Source organism: Macrosteles quadrilineatus, unplaced genomic scaffold (assembly GCF_028750875.1).
Source record: "Macrosteles quadrilineatus isolate MER2022 unplaced genomic scaffold, UCM_ALF_1.0 Scaffold_5__1_contigs__length_97177068, whole genome shotgun sequence".
NCBI classification, from domain to species: Eukaryota; Metazoa; Arthropoda; class Insecta; order Hemiptera; family Cicadellidae; genus Macrosteles; species Macrosteles quadrilineatus.
In genome coordinates this window covers 75,604,937-75,628,133 of record NW_026542598.1, presented here as the reverse complement: position 1 = coordinate 75,628,133, position 23,197 = coordinate 75,604,937, and the positions used below count along the sequence as shown (strand labels likewise).

General features: G+C 35.0%; 1 protein-coding gene across 1 annotated transcript in view; it reads left to right on the top strand.

Annotated features, from left to right (window-relative positions):
• Nucleotides 1-23,197, top strand: part of LOC128995094 (uncharacterized) — a 176,995-nt gene that overhangs the window by 95,237 nt on the left and 58,561 nt on the right. Inside the window, exon 3 of the mRNA XM_054419984.1 lies at nt 5,779-5,898. Within this exon, the coding sequence (XP_054275959.1) occupies nt 5,779-5,898 (120 nt within the window). The remainder of the gene's footprint in view (nt 1-5,778; nt 5,899-23,197) is intronic.

Below are 23,197 nucleotides of genomic sequence, written 5' to 3'. Positions count from 1 at the left end.
TGCGAGTAAAACAATCTTATTTAGTTTGGGAGATAAATATATGTATTAAATATATAATACTACTGTAGAATGTGTCTAATCCGGGTCTCCTAATGATGAAGCCAGTCCGAATAGCAATTTTCCGGTTAAACTGACGTTCTCTAAAACGCGTTAAGTTAAATTAGGAACGTCAGTCAATTGCATAGTACATGCCAATAGCATTGACTTTATATCTAGACGTAGATATAAAGTCAATGCCAATAGTGATTATTACATAAAAAAAGTAAAACTAGACACGTGGTCTTATATCTTTCCCACGAGAAAATTTATTTTACTACAGTACCACCACTTTCTGGCGATCTAGTCCGTTGATGGTTTAAACCGAACCGACGCGCTGATAAACACTATAGGACGGGAAAAGATGTCACTTCCACCAAGTGTAGTCCGGTTAAACCGATGTCCGGTTAAAAGGTATCCGGATAAGAGGGAGTTATCCACAAATACTATAACAGACCCGGTATGGAACATAAACATTAACAAATTATGTTACTTGCCTGAAAGTAAACATCACATTTAACATTGCTCAAATGGAACTGCCTAAACCATAAGAGTAAAAGGTATAGGATTCCGGCCAGTTACGTCATTTGTTTATGTTTATGATCCATACCGGTTTCTGTCTTAATATTCGTGGAGCTATCTGACTAATTATGGGTGCAATCCTACTTACCTAGTTTTATATAGGTGTTAAATATGGCATTTTGTGTAAATAGTTACCTCATTCAGCCACAGATGACCCATTAGATAGTCTACATGCAGCCTGACGTGTCACTTAACTATATAGCCCATGAAAAATACAATACTAGACCAGCTGTGGAGGTATGGGGGTGAGGTAGGTCAGTGGGTGAAGGTCACATCATCGATTGGTCAAATAGGGGTTGCAGCACCACCCTCTGCAGCAAGGGTGCAACACGACTGCATTCTGCATTGTGAATTGTGAACTACTATTGCGTAACAGTATGCTTCTCAGAAAAGTGTTTAATGTAATTTCGTTAGTTATGAATAAAGATAACTGTTAACTTGAAGTACTCACACCATGATCTAGATTTTATATTGATATTTGTTTTATTTAAATACATTGAAATGAGCCTCTCGCAATGTATTCAACCCAAAAATGCAATCTATACTTTCAGTATATCAAGAGATAGAACATTTTAAATTGTCATTAATGACCATTGCACAACCAGAAGTATGAAATAAACTGTGTATCACAATTTGGCTAATTAACAATCAAAATCCCAGGTTGACTTTAAATACTTGAATACACTATGATTTAAAATTACCATGAGCCAGATGTCTAGTTTCTTACTATTCAATTACAGTGGAATGAGTCATTCTCAAATTTTGGAACTCTCAAAATACTATATTCTCCTTTAGTATTTTAGACTATGAAACTTAATAAGGTAGGTATATAGAACAGGTCATAAATTACTATTTTCGGAAAGCGTCCTTACGGTTTGTCATGAGTAAAAAGTTTGTATATAGGCCTACATTTAGCAGTCGATATTAGTACGTGCTATACAGTAGTTACAAATTTTTTCAACGGTGTGCATCCTTATGCTTAAATTTCCTAAACATTTTACGAGGTCGAGGATGTCTGTTTTGTTCATTAATAGCCACAAATATTACCATCTCCGGTTCCTTAAAATTGGTTTAACTACTATCACAGAACAATAATGGCCCCTCTTCATTCTGTATCGTTATGCTAACAATGGTAACTAATTAAAATACTAGTACTAAATAACACTAAATACTCATACGGTCGCGGAATTTATTTCTAGCCCGGCAAAACAGAATAGTGGGAGGCTTTACAATTATTCTTTATAGAATCCAATTATTGTACCTTTTGTCGTTAGAAACTTCACAACTTATCAACATCACAATCCTCATGACTTTGGTTATACACCTACTGAGTATACATAATCAATGCTCATGACCAAATAAGACTGAACCTGTCTCACATTATACATTGTGTAGTGTATGCATGCAAATCACGGTGCGATCTGCAACTTCCTCTATGGCGAGAGGTTATCGTCCTTCCGGTTGGTACCTAGGTACTTCTTGGCAGTAGGTACACGTACAGAGTGCGTACTTAGTTTAGTGATCGGACTGTAAAATCTACGACTTAATCATGACGGTGTTAGTTATCTAAGAAGAACATAGAAGGGGGTAGGGGTTCATTGGTTTTTGAAAACGATATAGTAGTCTAGTAGTTGTGATAATAATTTGAGAGCTATTTTAATTTATTTACGAAAATAGTTTGATTACCCAATGTGTTTGAAAATAATATAGTAGACAAGTATTATATGAATAACGTGAGTATCCGAAAACCATAGAGGTAGTCTACTATTAATCACAGTAGTGTTCCTTTGGTCTATTATTTCTTAAAATAATGTTTTGTCCATTACTTTATTCGTGAAAATATTCCAGCAGTACACTATCTGCAAAACAATAAAGTTATTCATTATTTTAAAAAATAATGTGTACTAGACTTATGTTTGTTTAATCCTCCTAGAGTAGTACTACCATTTTGTTAGAAATTACATGGTAGACACGATTTTTAAAATTATATCTTACTTAATTATTACTGTTAAAAACTTATAATTAGGGCTTGTAAATACTAATAACAATTTATCATTTTACGGAAGTTTTTATCTAACACATCTATTATTGCAACAAATTACTTATTGCCAGACATTTGTTTACAATACGTCGCTCCTGTTTGTCTTTGAGAGTTAGATTAAAATTAAAATAAATTATTCTTATCAGAGTAAATCTTATAAAAATTATTTAAAAGCAATTTCTAGTTTATATTACTAAAATAAATATCATTAGCAGTCATTCTTCCGCAAATCTTACGACCAAATCGTAATTCTTCAGAGAAGCAGAACCCAAGTTCTTCTATTGCGACATAACCGTAAAACCGGGTCGAATGCAAAACAGCTGTTTAAATAGAATCAGCTGATCACTATGACTCAAGATGTAAACTCTCAGTCGTGTGTGCAACTCAACGTCTGACTACAAACGTACGTTGTTTCTTCTACTTAGTATCTAAAATTTTTATGTAAATGGTGTTATTTTTATACTTGCTATTACATTATTGTAACAAAACTTCAGATCTTTAGATTTGATTTAGGGTGTTAATTAGTTTAATTTAGTAATTGAAGGCATTCTGCTAAACTGATGTAAAGTCTAATTTCATAGACAATAAGTATATTGATGTTGATTTAATGTGAAGTCTGAGAACACAAGTTGGAATTTTTACACAATGTGGTACCATTTAGTCAATTGAGTTGTCGACAAATCTGTATTTTTAGATACATTTTTGAAGGTTAAAATAGAACACAGCTGTAGTTTCGGGAAGGGGTTTTTAAATGACTTAAGACAGCTAGACGGTTTGCCATTTGAAGTATGACTTATGTTAAATCATGACAGTGTATCTTTATTACTAGGTAGGCCTATTTAACAGCGTAAACAAACTACTTGCACACTTGATGTATCTAACGGATTTGGAATTGTTTTCTTTCTGTACTTAGATGTATTAGTTCTACTCAATCTATTGCAAAGGAAAAATCAGTCGTATGTTAGACGTTTCCTATATGAGCCTGTAAGTTCAGTGTTGGTAATAAATTAGAACCGCATTTGCCAAATTCAAATAGCTACTTTTCATAATTTTTGAACATCCAAAGTGTTTGAATGTAATACTTTAATACTATAACACAGTGAATGTAAGTTTTTCGTGCAATACCAATACCTTTCGATTCCTGTTTGCCATTACATGCTAACTATAACTACAGAGACTGGCGCGCATTCTGTGTCTTCATAGGAGAACTCTAAAGTACAAACGGGTCGGGTCGATAAGATCACAGAACCAGTAAATTTAACAAAAAAAAATGTATAAGATATACCTTAATTGTTTTGATTCATTCATAATATAATTCAAATTAATGCTCTTTCCTAGCTGTATTCTTCAAACATATGATTTCTTTTAAAGAATATTTTGATTCAGTTGTGCTCTTATATGTATACGACTATCCGCAGTACTATCCTGATAATTAGACCAATTCGTATATACCAAGGAAAAAAGTGGTTCGGATTCCACTATAAACTGTAGGTCCCTTATATTAGTCTCCATTAGCTGTATGGGCTATTAATTAACAGCTGTGTCTAAGGAATATGTCGGCCTTAGTCACTAACAAGACTAGAAGATCGCGCCACTCATCATACACTCATCTCCATTCATACTTGGCTTAAAATACCTACTTTGTATAGTCGCCATTTCAAAGAAAAGTATTTAAAGTATATTTTGGGGAACATTATGTTTTGTTGATAAATTAACTTTAAAAGCTAATTTTCCATAAAGATGATATATGATATTTTAAGTTAAAAAAAAAACAACAGTTTCAAGAGATCGGTAAAATAACTTATGGTTGGACACGTACTGTGTAGTTCTGATGTCGTTGTAGTTCGACCAACCGCCGCGGCAGCGCTAGGAGCTAAGCTACGTCGGTAACTGGTATTTGTAGATGGGCATGCAATACACACAGACCAAGCTCAAGTTAACTTTACTTTATTATTAATTTGTCCTGGTAGGATATGTAGTATATAGCTCTTGTATTGAAATACACAACCAATGAATACCATTGTGTGAACCAATCATGAGTTTGCACAAAAATGGAATGTTTATTAAGTGCGTTGAAATTACCTAATGCAACCGTTTAACGGTTGCTAAGCTTGATCGAGACTATGCAAATGAGCGTAATTGAATCAGGACGAGTACCTTAATAACAACGAAACAAAAAAACTCCAGAAAATATATTATGAGCTATTTTGATACATGAATGAATGTTAACATAATTTCTAAAAAAATACTGTACTGTGTGTACAGTAGCAGGAAACGAAGGAACGAAGTTAAACTCGAGAAATGGTTTCCGTTTATATTGTAGTTATTCCTAATTTCTAGGATTGTGCTAATGGCCAATTTTTATCACTGATGTGGCAGATCCAATGGGTAAAAATACTGTATACCACTTTACCATTTACAAAACAAAATAGATCCATTCAATTAACGTCGATTTGGTGGATGTAAAGGGAAAACTTTAAAAATATAAATTGTTGCTTTAATTCCTGTACAAATACAAAAATTCACTATGGAGAGTCCCTAAACCCCCTCTGAAGATCTTGTTCCAAATTTTCCAGATCCTCAGTAATTTCTACGGTTTTGGTCCCACCCCTTACTATTTCGGTTCAAGCATGTGTCAAAAATTAAAGTACCTACGTTATTACAAAGACAAGTCATAATAAGTATTTAGATTATTTCACACAACATATTTTTAGATGGATGCAAAATGTTTTTTTAAGCCAGTACTATAAATTAAGAGCCCAATAACCAAGGTGAATACAAGTTGGGTCTAGCTTCGAACCATCAAAAGCTACGGACTTTTATCAGGATCGAACTAGCAACCTTCTTATTAGTGCGAGCATTATGTCATAGTCAAAAAGAATTAAAAATGTATACTGTCAGCCGTGCTGTGGTTACCATGGTTATCACAGGTTCTGGCGCACACCGCTGGGAGTGCCGTGTAGTTACGTAGCGCGTATGCCGTAACTACATGGCGCTCCCTGCGGTGTGCGCCAGAACCTATAATAACCGCAGCACACCTGACGGTCTATATTTAATTCTTTTTGTCTATGGTTATATGATATTATGAGGTCCTTTGCTTATAGTACGGTATGTTGCAGGGTGTCGTTCGGCAGCTCCAAGGGCTCCATGGTAGAGACCCAGATCTACGAGATCCCCGTCCAGGAGGAACCGGAAGTCAGTCCTACACCGGATGTTGATGATCCGGACTACGCGAGCCAGTAAGTAACCCAAAATACTAACCCTTTAATAAAATTTACAAAAGACTATAGACAAATGGAATATTGTTGCCCTTGTCTGTGATACAGCCTTGTAGATGCGTTTTAAGATTCTGTATACCATTACCATTGACTATATATATATAGTCAATGCCATTACTGATTGCTAACGTGGTACAGATAGTTCCCATCTGAGATCTAAATCCAATTCAATGCACTATTACAAGGTTTAAAAAATGTCAACCGACTTTTGATAATAAATGTAAAATTCTTCCAGTTGTAAAATATGAATAATATTGGCCTGCTTCATGTGTGGTTAACGGTTGAGCGGATTCTATAATAGTGTTAGCTTTGCTCCATTGTAACAATTTAGGACGAGCAACAGTTTGCGAATAGGTAAAGACCACGTAGAAGTCGCCAATAGTGCACTCAAACATTTGCAGTATCATTGACTATATATACCTGTAGGTATATATAGTCAATGGTAGTACCAAAGATTACATATGCTACGCAAAACCTGGCTGTTCTTGATCATTGCGTTTTAAATATGGTCCAGCATGGCTAAACAGCTCATTTAGTCATTACAGTAACATCAAAGCTACAAAGATCTTCTCCCTCCATTCTACACACATCCTCCGGGTTCAATGTGGCTCCTAGGAGGCGTCCCCATCTTAATTGATGATAATGATGATGTAAAATATAATAATTGTAGTCTTACACAATCGTTGTACTAGTATCCATATAGACATCCAGTCGTGATAACCATTCTTGATAGTTGGTTAAATTTACTTTTGCTCATGGCCTTGCCTCTTATCAACTGAGGGCTCTTATCACAGCAGGTTTATCAAACTGACGTCACATCTATTGTTGTTATCATTTTGCAAAGGGACCTTAACACTGTCAAAACATTCTTCAAAAATCTATGCTTGTTCTGTTATGACTTTATTACTTCTTTGATATATTTCTAGTTTAAAGTGTTTTTAGAAAGGACTTATTAATAATTATTCTGTAACCTATGTCTGTTCCGTCCTAATTAGCTGAGACTCTAATAATTATTTATTAACTTTTACGGCATCCATTATCTCTTCATTACAGTAGGTGGGATTACTTCCCACTTTAGTGTATTTTCTTCCATCAACATCAAATTTACCGTTTGTTATTATCAAAATTGGTATGAGTTGATATAATCATGCCTGATGAAGACAAATGATTTTCTATTGTTCTTCTCTACTAGGGACGGAAAAAATACATTATTGAGTGAGGAGAATAACTATAGGCCTACACCGTCATTATAATCATTTTTACTAGACATACCTTTCATGTGTCAATGCATACATTTTTTTTAATTCTATCAAGTTGAACGAAGAGAATTTTCGCAAGGTGCCAACTGCCAACTGTGTTATCAAATCTACATTTTTTCACAGCAATTATTTTTTTACTTTACAGTAATTACAGTACAATTAATTCTGTTAATAAGTTAAAATTTCATGAGTAAAAACACAGTAAACAGTAAAAAACACTTTAGACTCGAAATCAATTTATTTACAAACAATACGGCAATTTTATAATGCAATTAGGAGATAAATAAAATAACTATTGATTTGATAAATTCACCAAAAAGGCAAAATAAAAATTAGTTATAACGACTTATATTGTTAACTAGTAAAAAATATTGATTCTCATTTTAAAAGGCAAGTTTTGGGTGCCTCTTTTTTAGTCAACATAACCTCATTCGTCGCACAGCCAAACATCATTATACAATCGCATATCAATCATCATATTATCAATGACGCAATTGCATGAATGAACTGTCCCAGTATAATCAAAGAAGTTTTGATGAGTTGGAATCTGTCACGCGAACAAGCGGGACTCGGTCAGAATTCTGGCGGTGATAGCGAAATAGAATACAGTGTTTATAATATAACATTCAAAAGCGCGCGCCTTGGCTCTGCCTCCCCCCGAAGTGGACTCGCCCATACAGGCTCGCCAACAGCTGTGAGTGCCGAACTGAGTTTGCTTTCGGTTTCTGCTGTTCGTTGGGGTTATCTCTTTCTCCCAGTTTGTGTTGCGAGTGTCGATTGTTTCTGTGTTTCAGTGTTTTGTGTAGTGAGTTTTAAATTTCACAACGTTTAAGGTGAGTTTAAATACAACCTACAGTATTTAAAAGTAAAGATTATTAGGTTAAAGTAGTGTTGGAGAAGCCCGCGCAATAGCTCTGTCACGCCTTTCGTTTGCCGAATGTGACTTTCAGATTCTAACCTTAGCAATGAATGTGTAAAAATACGAAAATAGCTTTACTTAGTTCAAACTCAGTTGATTCCTAGCCTAGGCCTACATTTCGAATTTTTGATTACATTTTTACACTCAAGTTAGGCTTAGCAAACAAAATGTTGTCATCGACTGACGTTTTTATTAATTTTTGCTTAAGTACGTTTGCTCGAGTTAGGTTTATTTTGTTTATGCTAGGACTACGTTACTAACCGCTGAAGTCGGTTGTTCGAAACACTGTTGTAGGGCTAGCCCTAGAGTAGTATTTGACAATATTTAAGACGTGATATTTAAAGCAATTGATTCAACTCTACCATGTGTATTAAACCTAAACTCAATTTAATTATTCACTTGACTGAGAGTGTGAAAACTGAATAAAAGTTAGCTCAAATTAGATAAGTTAAGGCTCATGGTATGCATACCGGTACAGATTAATTGCCAATTACTTACAACGTTTAGGTTATGGCATTCAATTTCCCCGCTGTTTTCTGTAAAAGGCTGTGGAATCCTGAACTGCCAGTGTCATTGCAAGGCCGAGCTATACAGGTCAAGGTGGTCTTCATCGCATATGGTAATCCCTAATCCCGACATACTCGTCCCGCCAGTTTTGAACTTGATATGGTGCATCTCCTTATTTTGTCATAGACAGACTTGAATGAAATCAATTGCCATTAGAGCCTGTGAAAGTATTCTATTTTCTAATATGCATGTTAAGTTATGCAATCTGCTAATTGTAAGATATTTGAAAATGTTTCTACAGTATTAAGTTAGTAGGTAGTATGTAAAGAGTTCCAAGTATACTAAGTTTAAAATATACCGTACGTGCCACTAATAATATAGCCTAGTTTAGGTTTATAGGTAGTAAAAAAGCTACAATTTATGTGAACAAGGTTCCATTTTGTAGATGTACCATATTAATTCAATCCATTGAATTGAAAATGGTTTCGTCGATACATCTAATCTAAAAATAACCAGCCAAACAACCAACTAAGTTACCTATGTGAGAATTGCCAGAAATTGGTTTCGAGTTCAAAGAAATAATCGCATCGTCCACAAGGCTTCAGATTTTGTAGTTTTTTCCTGTAAAATGCTGGATACTTAAATAAACTCTAGATTATTCCTGTTGACGTACACAAACATTAAGTTAACTTATTAGTTTTTTACGATTAAAGTAGATTATTTACAGCACGTCCTTGTTAAACTAATAAATTTACTAAACAAATAACTTACAACCCCCGACAAATTAATATTCTTTTAAAAGTCACATTCCTTCATAAAATACTAATTAGCCTACAAAAATCGGCGAACAATGTCAAGTGTAACTATTGTAGAATGCCGAAAGGTGGAAGTGAGAGAGAGAGAAGGAATGACTGGACCGCCCGCACGCACACTCACGCACAGATCAATACCTTCCTACGCATTGTGTGCGTATCACACACACATTCACAACCCATGACCTTAATAAGCCGTATTACGCGTATGCTCTTTCGGGCGTGTGCCCTTTGGGAGCTTCAAAGAGTAGTACGGTTTACAACCTGAGTAAATTTACTTTGACACGTAGTTTATTTGATGTGCAATCGTGTTTCGATTATTTTAATGGGAGCTGCATGCCATGATGTTGGCTAATGTTTTAAAGAAGGTATAAATAATTTATATGACTTGAGTTACTATTCCTAGATTTTGTTATGTTAATAATATCAAAATGAAAAGTTTCTTCACTTGATAACAACCGTGACTATTTTATTTTATAGCTTTTATGATTTCCAGTTTGCAAGTGACATTTAAAAAAACTTAGTCTTGCCTATCTAAGCATGGTAGATAATCCTGGCCATTTATCGCGTGACGGTCAGTAAAAAAAAAAAAAGAAAAAACAAGATTTCACTACATTTTGAGTGTGATAGAAAATGTCCTTGGTCATCTCTTTGATAACGTTAACTTTTCACAAAAATGAACTCAATCTAAAAATCGTGCTTATTATTATTTCTGGCAGTTTGCCTTCTAAATATTCTTGTAGAAAATACATTCTCTGACTTCCTGTCCTAGATTGGAAATAGCCCACTCGTATAGGCCTGCTGAAACCCAAAATGGATACAAGTTATTAAATAAAGCATACTGTACTATGTTAAACAAATCAAATTTAAAAATCACCTAAACCAAAATAAGATACTTGTTACAAATACGCTTTAGATTTACTCATCTTAAAAAATAATGTTAACAAATATACTCTCCTAAGTTTGCCTCAGAAATTTAAACCGCTATTATCTTCATATCATGAATCAATTTTGGTTTAGAAATGTTACACGGTAGGCCTACAGAAAAAAAGGTATTTTTACAAACCTCAAGATAAAGAAGAAAAGTCCATTGTTACAACTTAGCCAAATTAATTATATTGCGAAGTTGGCAATATTCCACCTTATTACCGGAAGTAGGGAGATGCAATAAAGTTTGGTTAAGATTCTCGTTAAGTCCTGCAATTCCAGTAATGAGTTCAAGAGCGTTAGCAGAAAGCTACTCTCAGTTTAATTGTTAGGCGTTTTGGCGAGGCAATACTTAATAAACTCAAGGGATTTAGTAACCTAACTGTTCCATGTTTTAAAATACATCTAACATTATGAAATTGCTATGTGTAGGTCTATACTGTGCAAGTTGGATTCGTGTAAGTTAGATCGAAAATATAAAGAACTCAACAATGTACAGAATTTACGATGTAACTATATTTTCACACTATGTTGACGGCTGTTTTCCAACAGTTTGATGGCTTGGGTTTTCAAAGAGTTTTTCAGTAGGACCGGTAACTTGCTGTTGCTAGCAGTCGAATTTAAGTTAAATAAATGGTATCAGCAATCTGACACATACTTTCTCCCATTAGCTTGTCAAGAAACTTTATCATGGGCAAGCGATTGGAGTAACTAATCCAGGGAAAATCATAAGTGTTGCATTATTTGGGGGGGGGGGGGGCGCATTATTTTGTTTGGATTATAATGGCCATAACAGACGAATTTTACGAATTTAAATCTAAAATCCGTTTTCGTGGGTTTTATGGGAAAATAACAACTAACAATAACTTTTGAACCGTAATTTTTACAGCAATGTGGGGTTGCACTATGTTTAGAATAAGGACCATCACATACTAATTTTAATAAAAAACCCTGCTTTCTTTCAAATATCCGATTTTCCGCTATTTTATGTTTTTGTGGGAAATAGCAAAAGTTACAATGGGAGCTAACTTATACAATTTTGTTCAGAATTTAAAGGGCTACAACATACTAAACTTTTATCAAAATCATTCGGACTATTTTCCGTTATTTTATGATGTTTTTAGGAAAATCACCATTAAAAATAAAAACTTCCAAGAAAGGAAAAAACGACCTTTTAACATGGGTTTTTATTTTTGGCTAACATTTCAGAAGACAAGGGTTGTTTTTTTATAAACTCAGGATATTTATTTTTACAATCAATTTGTGAAAAAAATAATTTCCTTTTGCCAGAAAGGAGGATTAGGCCTAATGACACCCATTGACCCGTTTATAAAAGTTAGCCCAATCAATGGAGACATTATTGTCCTAGCAATCTTGCCATTATTGGCCCTCTAAAAGGCGGCTAAAACGGCGGCTATTGGGCCTACGATGCTTTCTTGCAATCACCATTAACCGAGAGAGCTAATGAAATATGTATGTCATCTTTGTAGTGCCCTGGGGAAAATAGGGGGATATTTTTAAGGCGGAGAAGCTATCGATAGAGAGTAGAAAACACCAATAGGTTTTGATAATTGTTGTCGATATAATTTATTTGTTTTACTAATTTTTAACTACTTGGAATTATTCAATAGGTCTTGTTATAGAATGTTTGCTTAGTTAGTCTGCGAATATTTATTTATTAAGAGTAATTATTTTGGAGAGGGTAACATATTGACGTAGCCTATTGTCTGTATGAACTGAATGGCCAAATAAATCATTTGAATAATTTATTACGGTAGGTCTTAGTATTTAGTTACAGCAATTTGAGCTTATTATTACAAAACGTGTGGGTTTGATTTCCGGTATGTTTGCATAGAACTAACATTTTATTAGAGCTATTAAGTTAAAATATTAACTATTGTAGGTGTCTATTTAAAAATACTAGAGGTCGTCCAGTGGTCGAAAACTCGACCAAAAATAATATTTTTGATACATAACATTTTTTCCACACGCCGTAAATAAAACTTATGATAGGAATTTCTTCCATTCGTTTTGATTTTCTGTTTATTGCGTTGTTATTTCGTCACCAGCATGGCAACCCATAAGATCCATATATTTTTTAAATTCATTTTTTGTGCTTATTTTTGAGCTTATTTCAATGTATGTATTATGCACATCTACAGGAAAATATCATTCCAACAGTATGCGTAGATTTTCCCAGCGATGCACAGATGAGAAAAAGATAAAAAAAAAACATGTTTGCCTATTAATATATAGATATTGAGGAGCTTAGTAAGGTTTTTGGCTATTCCGTGAGTCCTGGGGGCTTAGCCTTAGTTCGTATGCTATCCTATATAGTATGAACCAGGCCTACTGTGAAAACCAATTCAATAAACCTAATCTTGTTCGGAAATATTCTCATACTATAGGCTGAATTTATACGCAAACGCATTTTATCATCTTCCCCTGAAAAGGGAGAATTAGATCAAATATTGCTTTTTGTATTTGCAATACTGTACTTAATCTGTGGCTTACGAGTAATATCCTCGGAAATCCTTACTTTTCGAACTGAGCAATTCCAGTTGAATTGTACTCCTGGGTATATTTGCAATATTTTTTATCTCATACACAAGGGACGACAACCCCTGTGTAGGGGAGTAAAGAGAAGAATACAAGAGCAAATAAGGTAACGTAAGGCCTCTTGCAAAGTAGCTGAACACACGACTTTTCTCTTGGAAACAAAACTTGAGAGTTGTATTTTCTACACCGAGAAAATATTTTCTACGCAAAGAAAGGGTTTACTCGACTAACGATATTTTATCTCCACCACTTGTTGCAGTTAGTGAAAAGTTATTTGGCACTCTCTGTAGCCTATCTTTTAATACACATCTTCATTTATCCAGCTTTAACCTAAAGGTGGAAGTACAAATACCTGCTGGATAAAACGTGGTTTTGTGATGTGCTATGATGTATGACTTTTACGCAAACCAAACGTTAAAGCATATAAAATATTGTTAGTTGTAATCACCCTTAACCTTAGTTAACAACGGTGATGTCAACAGAACTGTAGACAGTGACTCGATAGCAACAATGAGTAAATGTACATTAGGCCTACTTGCAATTAGGTTTTTACTCATTGTGACACTAAATTACTCTTTGATATCACAAACCAACAAATAAACTATTCCTTACCTACAATAAGCTTAAACATAAAATTAACACCTATTTGCGATATTTCTAGTAACAATCGAGTTCATTGACCTACAATCGATATTGCAACAATCGATGATTCATTCGATTAATTGCTACCCACCTCTGGTCCATTAAAAGGGGTGTGTCCCTGGAAATAACCGCTTTCAATCGCAATTGTTGCGGATAACGAAGTAGTTCGTCGTCTTTATTTAACTAGATTATTATTGGAATTTCCTTTGTTTTCGAATTTTATCGGAAATTTTGTTATTAAACTGTATGGAAGCAATGTAAAGCTATGCCGTAGTAGTTATTATAGGGAAATTGAGTCACATTCAATTGGTTTTGTCCTTACAATATTGAAAATTGTGAAGTGATTCTTTTTTGCAATATTGATTATTGTAAAGGAGTTCCATGATTGACTAATGAAGTTGTATTAATAGTCAATGGTTCTATCTTTGAAATCCAATAGTCAATGGTTCTATTTCTGAAATATTTACTAAACAGAAAATACTTCAACGTTCTTAAACTATTTAAATTGCTGGACCAGGAAAATATGTATTTGCTTAAAAAATATTCAACTAAAAACTATTGTTTCCAAACGTTTATGTACATCTGCTTTTCATTTGCCTACAATCGTGATCATTCCAATTACCGGTAGTCTTAATCGCTTTATCGATACGATAGAGACGTTCATGCATCAAAGAAGACACGCGAGTTAACATTACATAGGTCATTGACCTAAGATGTCGATATCTTAAGGATTGAGCTCTCAACCTCATGTCTGACACACGTAAAATGTCTATCTCGCTACGATTTTGGTATTTGTTTTCTTTATCAGTTTTGAACTCATTCTGAACTGGAGGATGGAACGGGTTTAGCTTTTTGTTGAGTTAATTAAATACATTTGTTCAAGAAAACTTTCAAGAGGACTCAAGAGGCGGCTCTCTTGGTAAAAGTTACTTAGTTTGTTTTTCTACTCAAACTCTCACAGCCTGACTTTTTGGAGTGTACACGAATGGCTATCGTCAATATTTATGAGTTGAGTCAATTTTTACAATAACCAGTAGTGTTGCCATTGAACCTCAAAACAAATTCATAAATATAAATTGATATTCACAAATCTATTACATAACAAAGCTAAATAGCTATTTTACTAATGGATACTAATGATAGCCTTGCACTTTTTTTCTATAGGCTAAATACTATAGTAAATTTTGTCGACCACTTGAGGGACGGTGGTAAATAAATGTAACAGTATTAGTAGGCTATATTACGTTTGTACTAAAATTAGTAAGAACTGTTGTGCTGTATTTTGCAACATGGGTAGGCCTGCTAGTAATATCATTTTTTCTGGCGGCTTTGAACTAGAACTAGAAATATTTAAATAAAAGACCTTTCATTCATATTATGTACTGTCAAAAACGTTATGTACTGCCAAAAACGTTAACTTATATGTGTATTTAACTAGGTAGGTACTGTAATTTCATGTAAATTTTTGAATAGTAGGCCTATATTTTTTTTTAACTAGGCTAATTAAATTAATACCAACAATAGCTCGTAAAACGTATAAAATATTTTGGTTATAAAATTGTACTACGAAAAAGTGTTCTTTAAATGAAACCCACGCGCTTCTTCGTAGAAATGAAAGTAATCTAGTTTCTGCATATAAAAATAGCATTAGAAAGTGCCAAGAATGGTATTAGTCCTATTATAGTACTTGTACGGTATTAATTTATATAAAATTTAAGTAAAGCTCAGCAAAGAACAAATTTCAGGTAACAACAATAAACGGTTCAAAAAATAACCTAAACAGTATGATCTTTACCATCACAATCTCCTAAAACTACTTGCAAACTTCACAGAAGAGTTTCACAAAAATTAATTAAATTCAATCGTTCAGTCAGTGTATAGAATTGTTTGAAATAATTGACTAAAATCAATTGATCTATCTACAAATGACCAATAAACATTTTTATACGTGTAATTTGCGAGACATGACGTTAGTAAGAGATCAAATGACTAAGGTTACCAGATGTAACACGAGACGGGGTGTTACGATGGATTATACCGTGTAACTAGACTAAGGGACTTTAATTAACACAAGTGGACCTAATTAACAATGAGAGAACACTGGACTTGGTACTCTACACACCATGTCCTAGTAATAATGCATGTTAAGTATTGTATGGGTTTTTAGTCGTGGGTTTTGAGAATTGTTCAACCCATGAAATATTAAAAATACCCCCGCCGCAGCAAACCTGCCGACTAAGCGAATTTCCATTTCTCCGAATGATTTTCAATTAAATCTATTTAAATAACATTAGGTTTAACGAGTACCTAGGTTTGCTGCCACAAGGAAACTAAAACTAATAAAGTGTGTTTTAGTAAAATATTAATAGCTTAGTATAAAATAAATAAATTTGCCAAGTTTGATCAAAATATATCCATAAACAAACAAACTACAAAATTTTCAATATTTTCCTAAGAATAACATGGGAATTTTTCATTTACAATTTTTTGAATTTTCTCCGTTACCAATAACCGTACAAAAACACTTTGATATACTAAATCATTTGTTTTTTTAAGCTTTTTAATATGGTCTAGAGATAAATTGGGAAATTTTGTGTTTTAGGGGTCAAAAATGAGAAAACCCAATTTTTACCCCTTAAAACCCCCCGTAAAACCCCGTTCCCATGGTCTGATCATGCTGGTTCGCGAACTCATTCAAGTTTATCCCGCCTTACACCTTTAAACCAAATTTCATCAAAATCGGACAAAAATTACTCAAGTTATCGTGCAGATGGACATATATATATATATATATATATATATATATATATATATATATATAAATTTGAACGAATGGTGTTTCTGACCTCTGGGGACATCAAAATGAATAAAGTAAATCGGTCCCGGGCCTTACAAATTTTTTTGTTCAGCTACTTCCCTATAGGGAAATTCGCTAAAATGTTTTAGTTACTAAGACATAAAGTCATATTTCTTATACATTAATTTGTTCAGAAATCACATAATATTGCACAAATTTCTAAAATATTTAACCCGTGCTAAACAGTTTGTGGAACTTCTCTTTCTAACGATGACGGACTCGGATCAGCTTTAGCCATCGAACATGAATTTATGGTCTTTGCCATTTAAGATACAGGTTAGGATGTGGCGGAGTCAATATAAACGATCAGCTGATCGACCAACGAGAGGCTCTACGTTGTCCAGACTAGAGGGGAGTGAACGATGTAACATCTACAAAATGGTGGAGGAAATTGACATTATTAAGTATAGGGGATGGTGAAATTAAGATTGACACGTCATTCTATTACAATAACTCCTTGTTAAGTGTTAACTTAGGCTATGCACAGAAGTAGTCCTCACTCTCCTTTGTAGACCTGTCTCAAGTTTCGACATTAAAGTATACTAGTTGAATAAAGCCTATTCAATATGGCATCAATTACTTTTCTGTTATACACTAACCAAATAAACTGGATGTTCAACAACTGATTTTAAAGTATAGCTACTTTAATTCAAATTGACATTAAAAACTGAAGGAGAACAAATTATTGAAATAAGGTTCGTTAAAATGCAACCATGTTCTATACAGGGTGTTCATTTGAAAACTTGCCATGTGTGTGCAAAGGTAAGGCTTTTAACACTTGTTTGTTCTCATTTACCCAGGCTGCGAAACAGTATTGCCAGCACGTAATTGTTTTCTTGCTTTACAATCAGTAATCAGTAGTATTAAAGTATTGTAAGCTGCGGTTATTATTATACATCCAATCATAATCTTATGTAAGGTACTGATTGCTTACAACAAAGTAAAAAATGCCGTTGACGAAAATTTGAAATAAAAAAACAGGCGACTTTAATGGCTCCATAATGTTAAAAACTTTTTCTCCACATCTGCGCTCATGCACTTTGTACACTCTGCTACAAATAAACAACATGACACAAACTATTTAGAATTTCCCATCGGGAAGAATGAAAGGCCTCTCTAGAGCATCTCAGCGACGTGTTCTCTCAACACGTCTTCATGTAAACACGTAAACACGTCCACACAACACAACACGTCCCGCCGCTCGCCGCCCCTTTCCCATGTCTGTCGCTTATGTGACGGTTAAGTTCTATTATCTGGAGGGTTGTGGCTTTCTGACAGATCTGTCTGGTATTTACCCACTCTAGTGTCCCTCTGCTCCTTTATAAGTGTTAATATTGTCTTCGTCCATTGGCTTTGAATGGTAGAAGACTATTGTGAAATCTGAAGTTTGTTTACATGTGTTTCATATTGATCACGAGAGTGTTCTGGTATCACCTGAATGCTTTCCGTTGTTGGTTAGACTTAACGAATTACCATTACCATTTGAGATTGTTTTGGAAACTTTGCGGAAATCAGTTTTATATATGTTATTAAGTATTCCGTCAATGAGCCGATACGATTAAATTCAATCATTATTGTAACAAAAACCCGTACCTATAGTAGGCTATACATCACAGTAAAATAGTTTCCATAATTGAGAGGGACTTACTATACAAGATATTCCTACTGGGAAGTTTTTTCGCTGCTTGCTTGGTCAATCAATATATTGTCGAAAGGGTCGAAAGTTGCTTAGTAATCTTAGTAGGAAGTTTATTTTTAAAACTTTGCAGGTTTTTTATAAAAGATTATGTGAACGTTGGATGCATTTTTTTTCTCGATAATCTCGTGAGAGTTCATAACATGTCACATTGCTACGTATTACAGCAATATTACGTTTAAATAGTGCCTGTATGTTTGATGGCGATTCCATATAGCAATCATAAATTTCATTTTCACCAGCAATGTCAACCTGTATGTAGAACAACACCGTGTTCTGATCATTATTATTTTTTTTTATGAAATTACCTTTAACTAATAGCCGGCATACTTCTACCTATTTTCAATTCGTTGGTATTCGATTCATACAATATGAAGTTATGACCCCCATCAGTTACGCGTTACGCAAGGTGCGCGGGGGCAAGTGACGCGTCACGGCTGAATTTACAAATGGTGTCAAGTGGCGGTGGGTCGTGCGGTGAATTGGACCGGTCTCCGGTGACGTCATCGTGACATCATGCTCGACGCTTCACTCACCGTGTCTCATCTCTCCCACACGTCCTGTGTTATCATCAGTCAACGCAACATAGATTAAACATTCCATTTATTTCGTATACTGAAGTGGACATCCCATTAATATGGATCAGCTGTCGCATATATTTTTTATTCATATTGGACTCAAACATAGAGAATGAGTAATTAAAATCAGCACACTTTTTCGGTAACTCTATTCAACTACGGTTTTTATCTTAAAACTGGTGACCACTTAAACGCGGGACATGGATGTTTACATGTATATCAAAGTAAGATTTAACATGACCTACTGTACCACTTATTTTGTATAATAAAGTAGACATCCTATCTATATGAATCAGCTGTCGTAGTTTTTCATTCACATTGACCAAATTTTAATGAGTCGCTCACAGAGTGAACTGTCAGATTTTAATTTTCTGTCTTGGTTTTTAATTCTTTGTCAACTGATTTCATATAATAGATGCTATATTTTACTGTAAATTGTCAAATTGTCCTTTTCGTTTGACTTGGTTAAAGTGTCGGTTTATACTCTCTTTGTCCTAGGATACTAGGATCTATCCCGGGATAGTTTTTTGCATTACTTGAGGCTGGGGTTGAGGCATAGATAAAACTAATTGGCGATTTGGTGGGATTTGAACCCAGGACCTCTTGGACCGAAGTACCGCGCTCTACCACCATCGATATTACGGTGTATACCAGTAGATTAACTTGCTCCCCTGGTGGTATATACTACAGAAATCAGTAGTTGACTTTGTGACTCAATTCAAATATCATACTTTAATTTTTATAAAAAAATGGACAACCGTATAATGAGAATGCATCTGTCACGATTATAACTATATCGTCCATTTTGCACCAAAAAACATTGTTATTGAAATAGTGACCGTAGTCTCTCGTACCGCAAATGTCAACTATGACAATCTCAATTATAATACGAGAAGAGGAGAAAATCTGAACCTTCCTTTCTGCAGGCTGAGCAAGCAAAAAGACTGCTATGGTGTCCTTGGAATTAAACTCTATAAAAACGCCTGCACTAGGACATAAAGTCACTCCCTAACGATTATTAAAAAAAGTAGAGGAACTACTGAAGACACGGCCGCTGTACTCCAAGTAATACTTCACATAGGAAAACGATGAATGGACCTCATAACTACAGCCATGTTAACCGCTAATCTTAAGTGTTAAAACTTTAAAAAATTTTTGACAAAATCTATGTCATTACTGGTAAACGATGGATACATGGTATAAAGAGATGTTTGTGCATATATAATCAATGGTCAGGAAATGCTCAGCGATCGCAGGTATCCTTTCTGCAGGAAACCCCATTGAGTTACAAGTCGTTAGTTCTCGCAGGAAACTCCTGGTTATCACGACGATCTCGCAGTCTCACTAGGAAGGTGTAATCATCTTGCCGTGTTGTGGTTAGCGGTCGTTTGTTTTATTGTTTCCGTCTAGTTGTTGCATTCTCTCTACTTTGATTAACAGATCCGCTCGGTTTGTTTGCATTCGTGATTCGAAACTCCTTAGTTGAGACAGGTTAATTTTACGACACAGAATCTGTGTTGGAGGTACTTTGACGATGGTTTGAGACTTTTAGAGTGTGGTCAAGAAAGCATGTTCTTGTGGCGTTTTGATCATATATTTTGACAGTGATCGTCATATCACCTTGAAACCTATTTTTATTTTTGGGTTTTGGTAGATTATTACTGATCTTATCTATGTGGTGTGAATAGAGATAAAAAGCTGTTTTTGCTCAATTCGTTGATGTTCTCAGAAGCCATTAAATATGTCTAGGAATCTGATGAATGGCTGCAGTTCACAAACAGATCCATCATTTGACTCTTTCAAGTTGAAAGGCCCAAGAGTTTCTTTCTTGTTTCATTTCATCCATAGAGAAGTTAATCCTTTTCCCTTGGGTTACATCCAAACAGTGAGCATTCTCCTGATGATGGCCTGATCACTTCTGCGCAATAGGCCCCTTCGTTCAAATCCATACATTCCCTCCAGACCAAAAAATAAATTACTGTACTTGTTTAATTGACATTCAAAAATACTTACGTAGGTTATAAGTTATTGCGTACTTCAAGTGGAGTAAATACTGCACACGATCAGTGCGTTGGATTACAAGCAGCTGCTAAATACAAGGACATTCCAAGAACTCGTCTATGTTAAGCCAGCTAAGCATTGCGTGATGTGAGTGTGATTGTGCACCATATGGAGACTCCCACAACCCATGTGTTACGTCTGGTTCTCTACACTCTACAGACGAGTCGCCTCATCATAATGGTCACACAAGAACACAAATGTCCTATAGCATCCACATTAACATTGGAAACATCAGCCTCCAACAATTTATTCGATTGAAACTTAATCATATGTCTATCACGTTTAAAAGTAGGCCTATTTCCTCAAAGGATGCTGAACCGATCAGCTGTAGTAAAGCACTAGTCTTCAAATGTATGACGAGGGTAGTTTTATGTACCCAAACCTTAGAGGTAGCGGGGTCCAGTCAGAGATAGAAAGATCTTTGCACCTATAACCTAGCTTGAAAACCGTCTTACATCTTTTGGGAATTTTCACATTTGTCAAAATCAACCTTTGAAAACTTTGATTAGGGATTCTGAGAGCCATCTCCTTCTCATTAACCCTCTATAACGTAGTGAAAGTCTTCTGCGGCTCTTAGGCCTCCGGATGAATTCTGGAATTGTCATAGCTTCACCCAAAAACGATCTTTGGGCCCTCACTCCATTCTACTAGAGCCTGTCTGGAAGCTGACCAGGATGAACTGAATTGAAGATCACGTGTTTCTTTACTCTTGGAATTGAATGAACACTGAAGCACATTGACTGACTGCTGGTTGCAGCACAGACAATGGTTGTAGTCAGTGAGATGTTTCATCACCGTCATGCAGTTGTGACAGGAGGGATGTTTACGTTCGCGCCAAAATTAGCAACTCTCAACATTCAAACACAACATGTCAAAACGGTCAGTTAGCGATCACGTGTTTTTGCACTTGTAGAATGTCAGAGATGTACTAAATACATTTAATAATGGCAAAAAACAGTTTTAACCGTCCCCGGAACATCTTAGCGGATTAAAGTTTTACAAATAGTCACAGAAAATACAGCTAATCTTGATAACACTTTTGTTAGAAATAAGTTACTGTACAAGAAGGTCTTATTGCATGCCAAATGTATTGTATAAAATCAAATTATCGAATATTTTACACATGAGCTTGGTGGGTTGCCATGTTGATAAAAAAAACAACAACGATAATGTAAACATAAGAATCTAGTATCTACTTAGATTAGTAGCGTATCCAGTAAAGTGAAGTATACAATTTTAACATATACAGTAACACAGGCTGCTATTAGAATTACTGATGACTTCTACCCGAGCAAAGTCCGTCCCTTAGTAACTATTGTTTTAAGTAACTATACAAACACACTTCAATTAATTAATTGTGTACAACTAATTAGATGTTAATTTTTATTTTACCCTTGAGCAGAATCTCTCGTATATTTGCAAGCATAAAACATTCGCAAGAGATAGAGTCGGAAAACACCCTAGCAAATAGTTTATTCCAAACGAAAACTTAACCATATGTGTTACCGGTAGCTTATGAAAATTACATCCACATGGCATTAAACGAGGTAAATATAAGCCATTTCAAAGACATTTTTGGTCGTTAAGATGAGATTCAACACTAGAGGTGTAATGTCTCTCCACGACCGACATTAGCGCGGGAAGGTTGTCATTTTTGGCGGGTGATATTTGGTCAGCTTCCCAGTGGCGCTCTCTCCCACCCACTTACGTAGGGCCTATATTGGGTGGGACCTCTCTGTTTACATTGCTTGTTGACTTGTGTGTGTTTGGGGGGGGGGGGGGGGGTAAACATCTCGCCTCTGAATTGCCCGAACTTAATTACGTATGTTGACATTTCACGCTTAATTTGGGTTGGATACATTTTGTAATATGTTTTTTTTATTGGTAGTGCAAAGATTACTGCAATTGCAATGCACTTGGAGTTCTTTCAAATTCCAGAGTGAACTTTTACACGAAATTTCAATCAAAACTGAAGCCTCTTAACCTCCTTTTGGCGCAAACAGTTATTTTACTACAAAGTTCAGAGGTTACATTTAAAAATGTACTCTCAATAAACAGCTAACCCATGTGATTTGTCACTTTCTGATAGTCTTAGGTCAAACAAAATATTTAAAAAGTCTAATAAAATCAATCCATCTCTAAAAGTTGTAATTGTAGCTACAGTTACAGACTAAAGGCTCACCGCTGTATTGGTTTATCCGAGTTGACATTGTTAGCACGTTCACCAACCATATTGCAAGTAGCAAGACAGGTACATTCTGTCTGATACCTAATACAGCAGGGTAGAGTAGTCGCTCTATATGCATGGTTATTGCACTATGTTGATGGTGGTAGGTTAGTAATTATATTGTTAGTGACTTGTCTCATAGGCGACGTCTGAACCTTTATTCTTATTCAAGGAAATCGTAGTCGTGCGTTACCTAATTTAAAAATCTGTTATCGT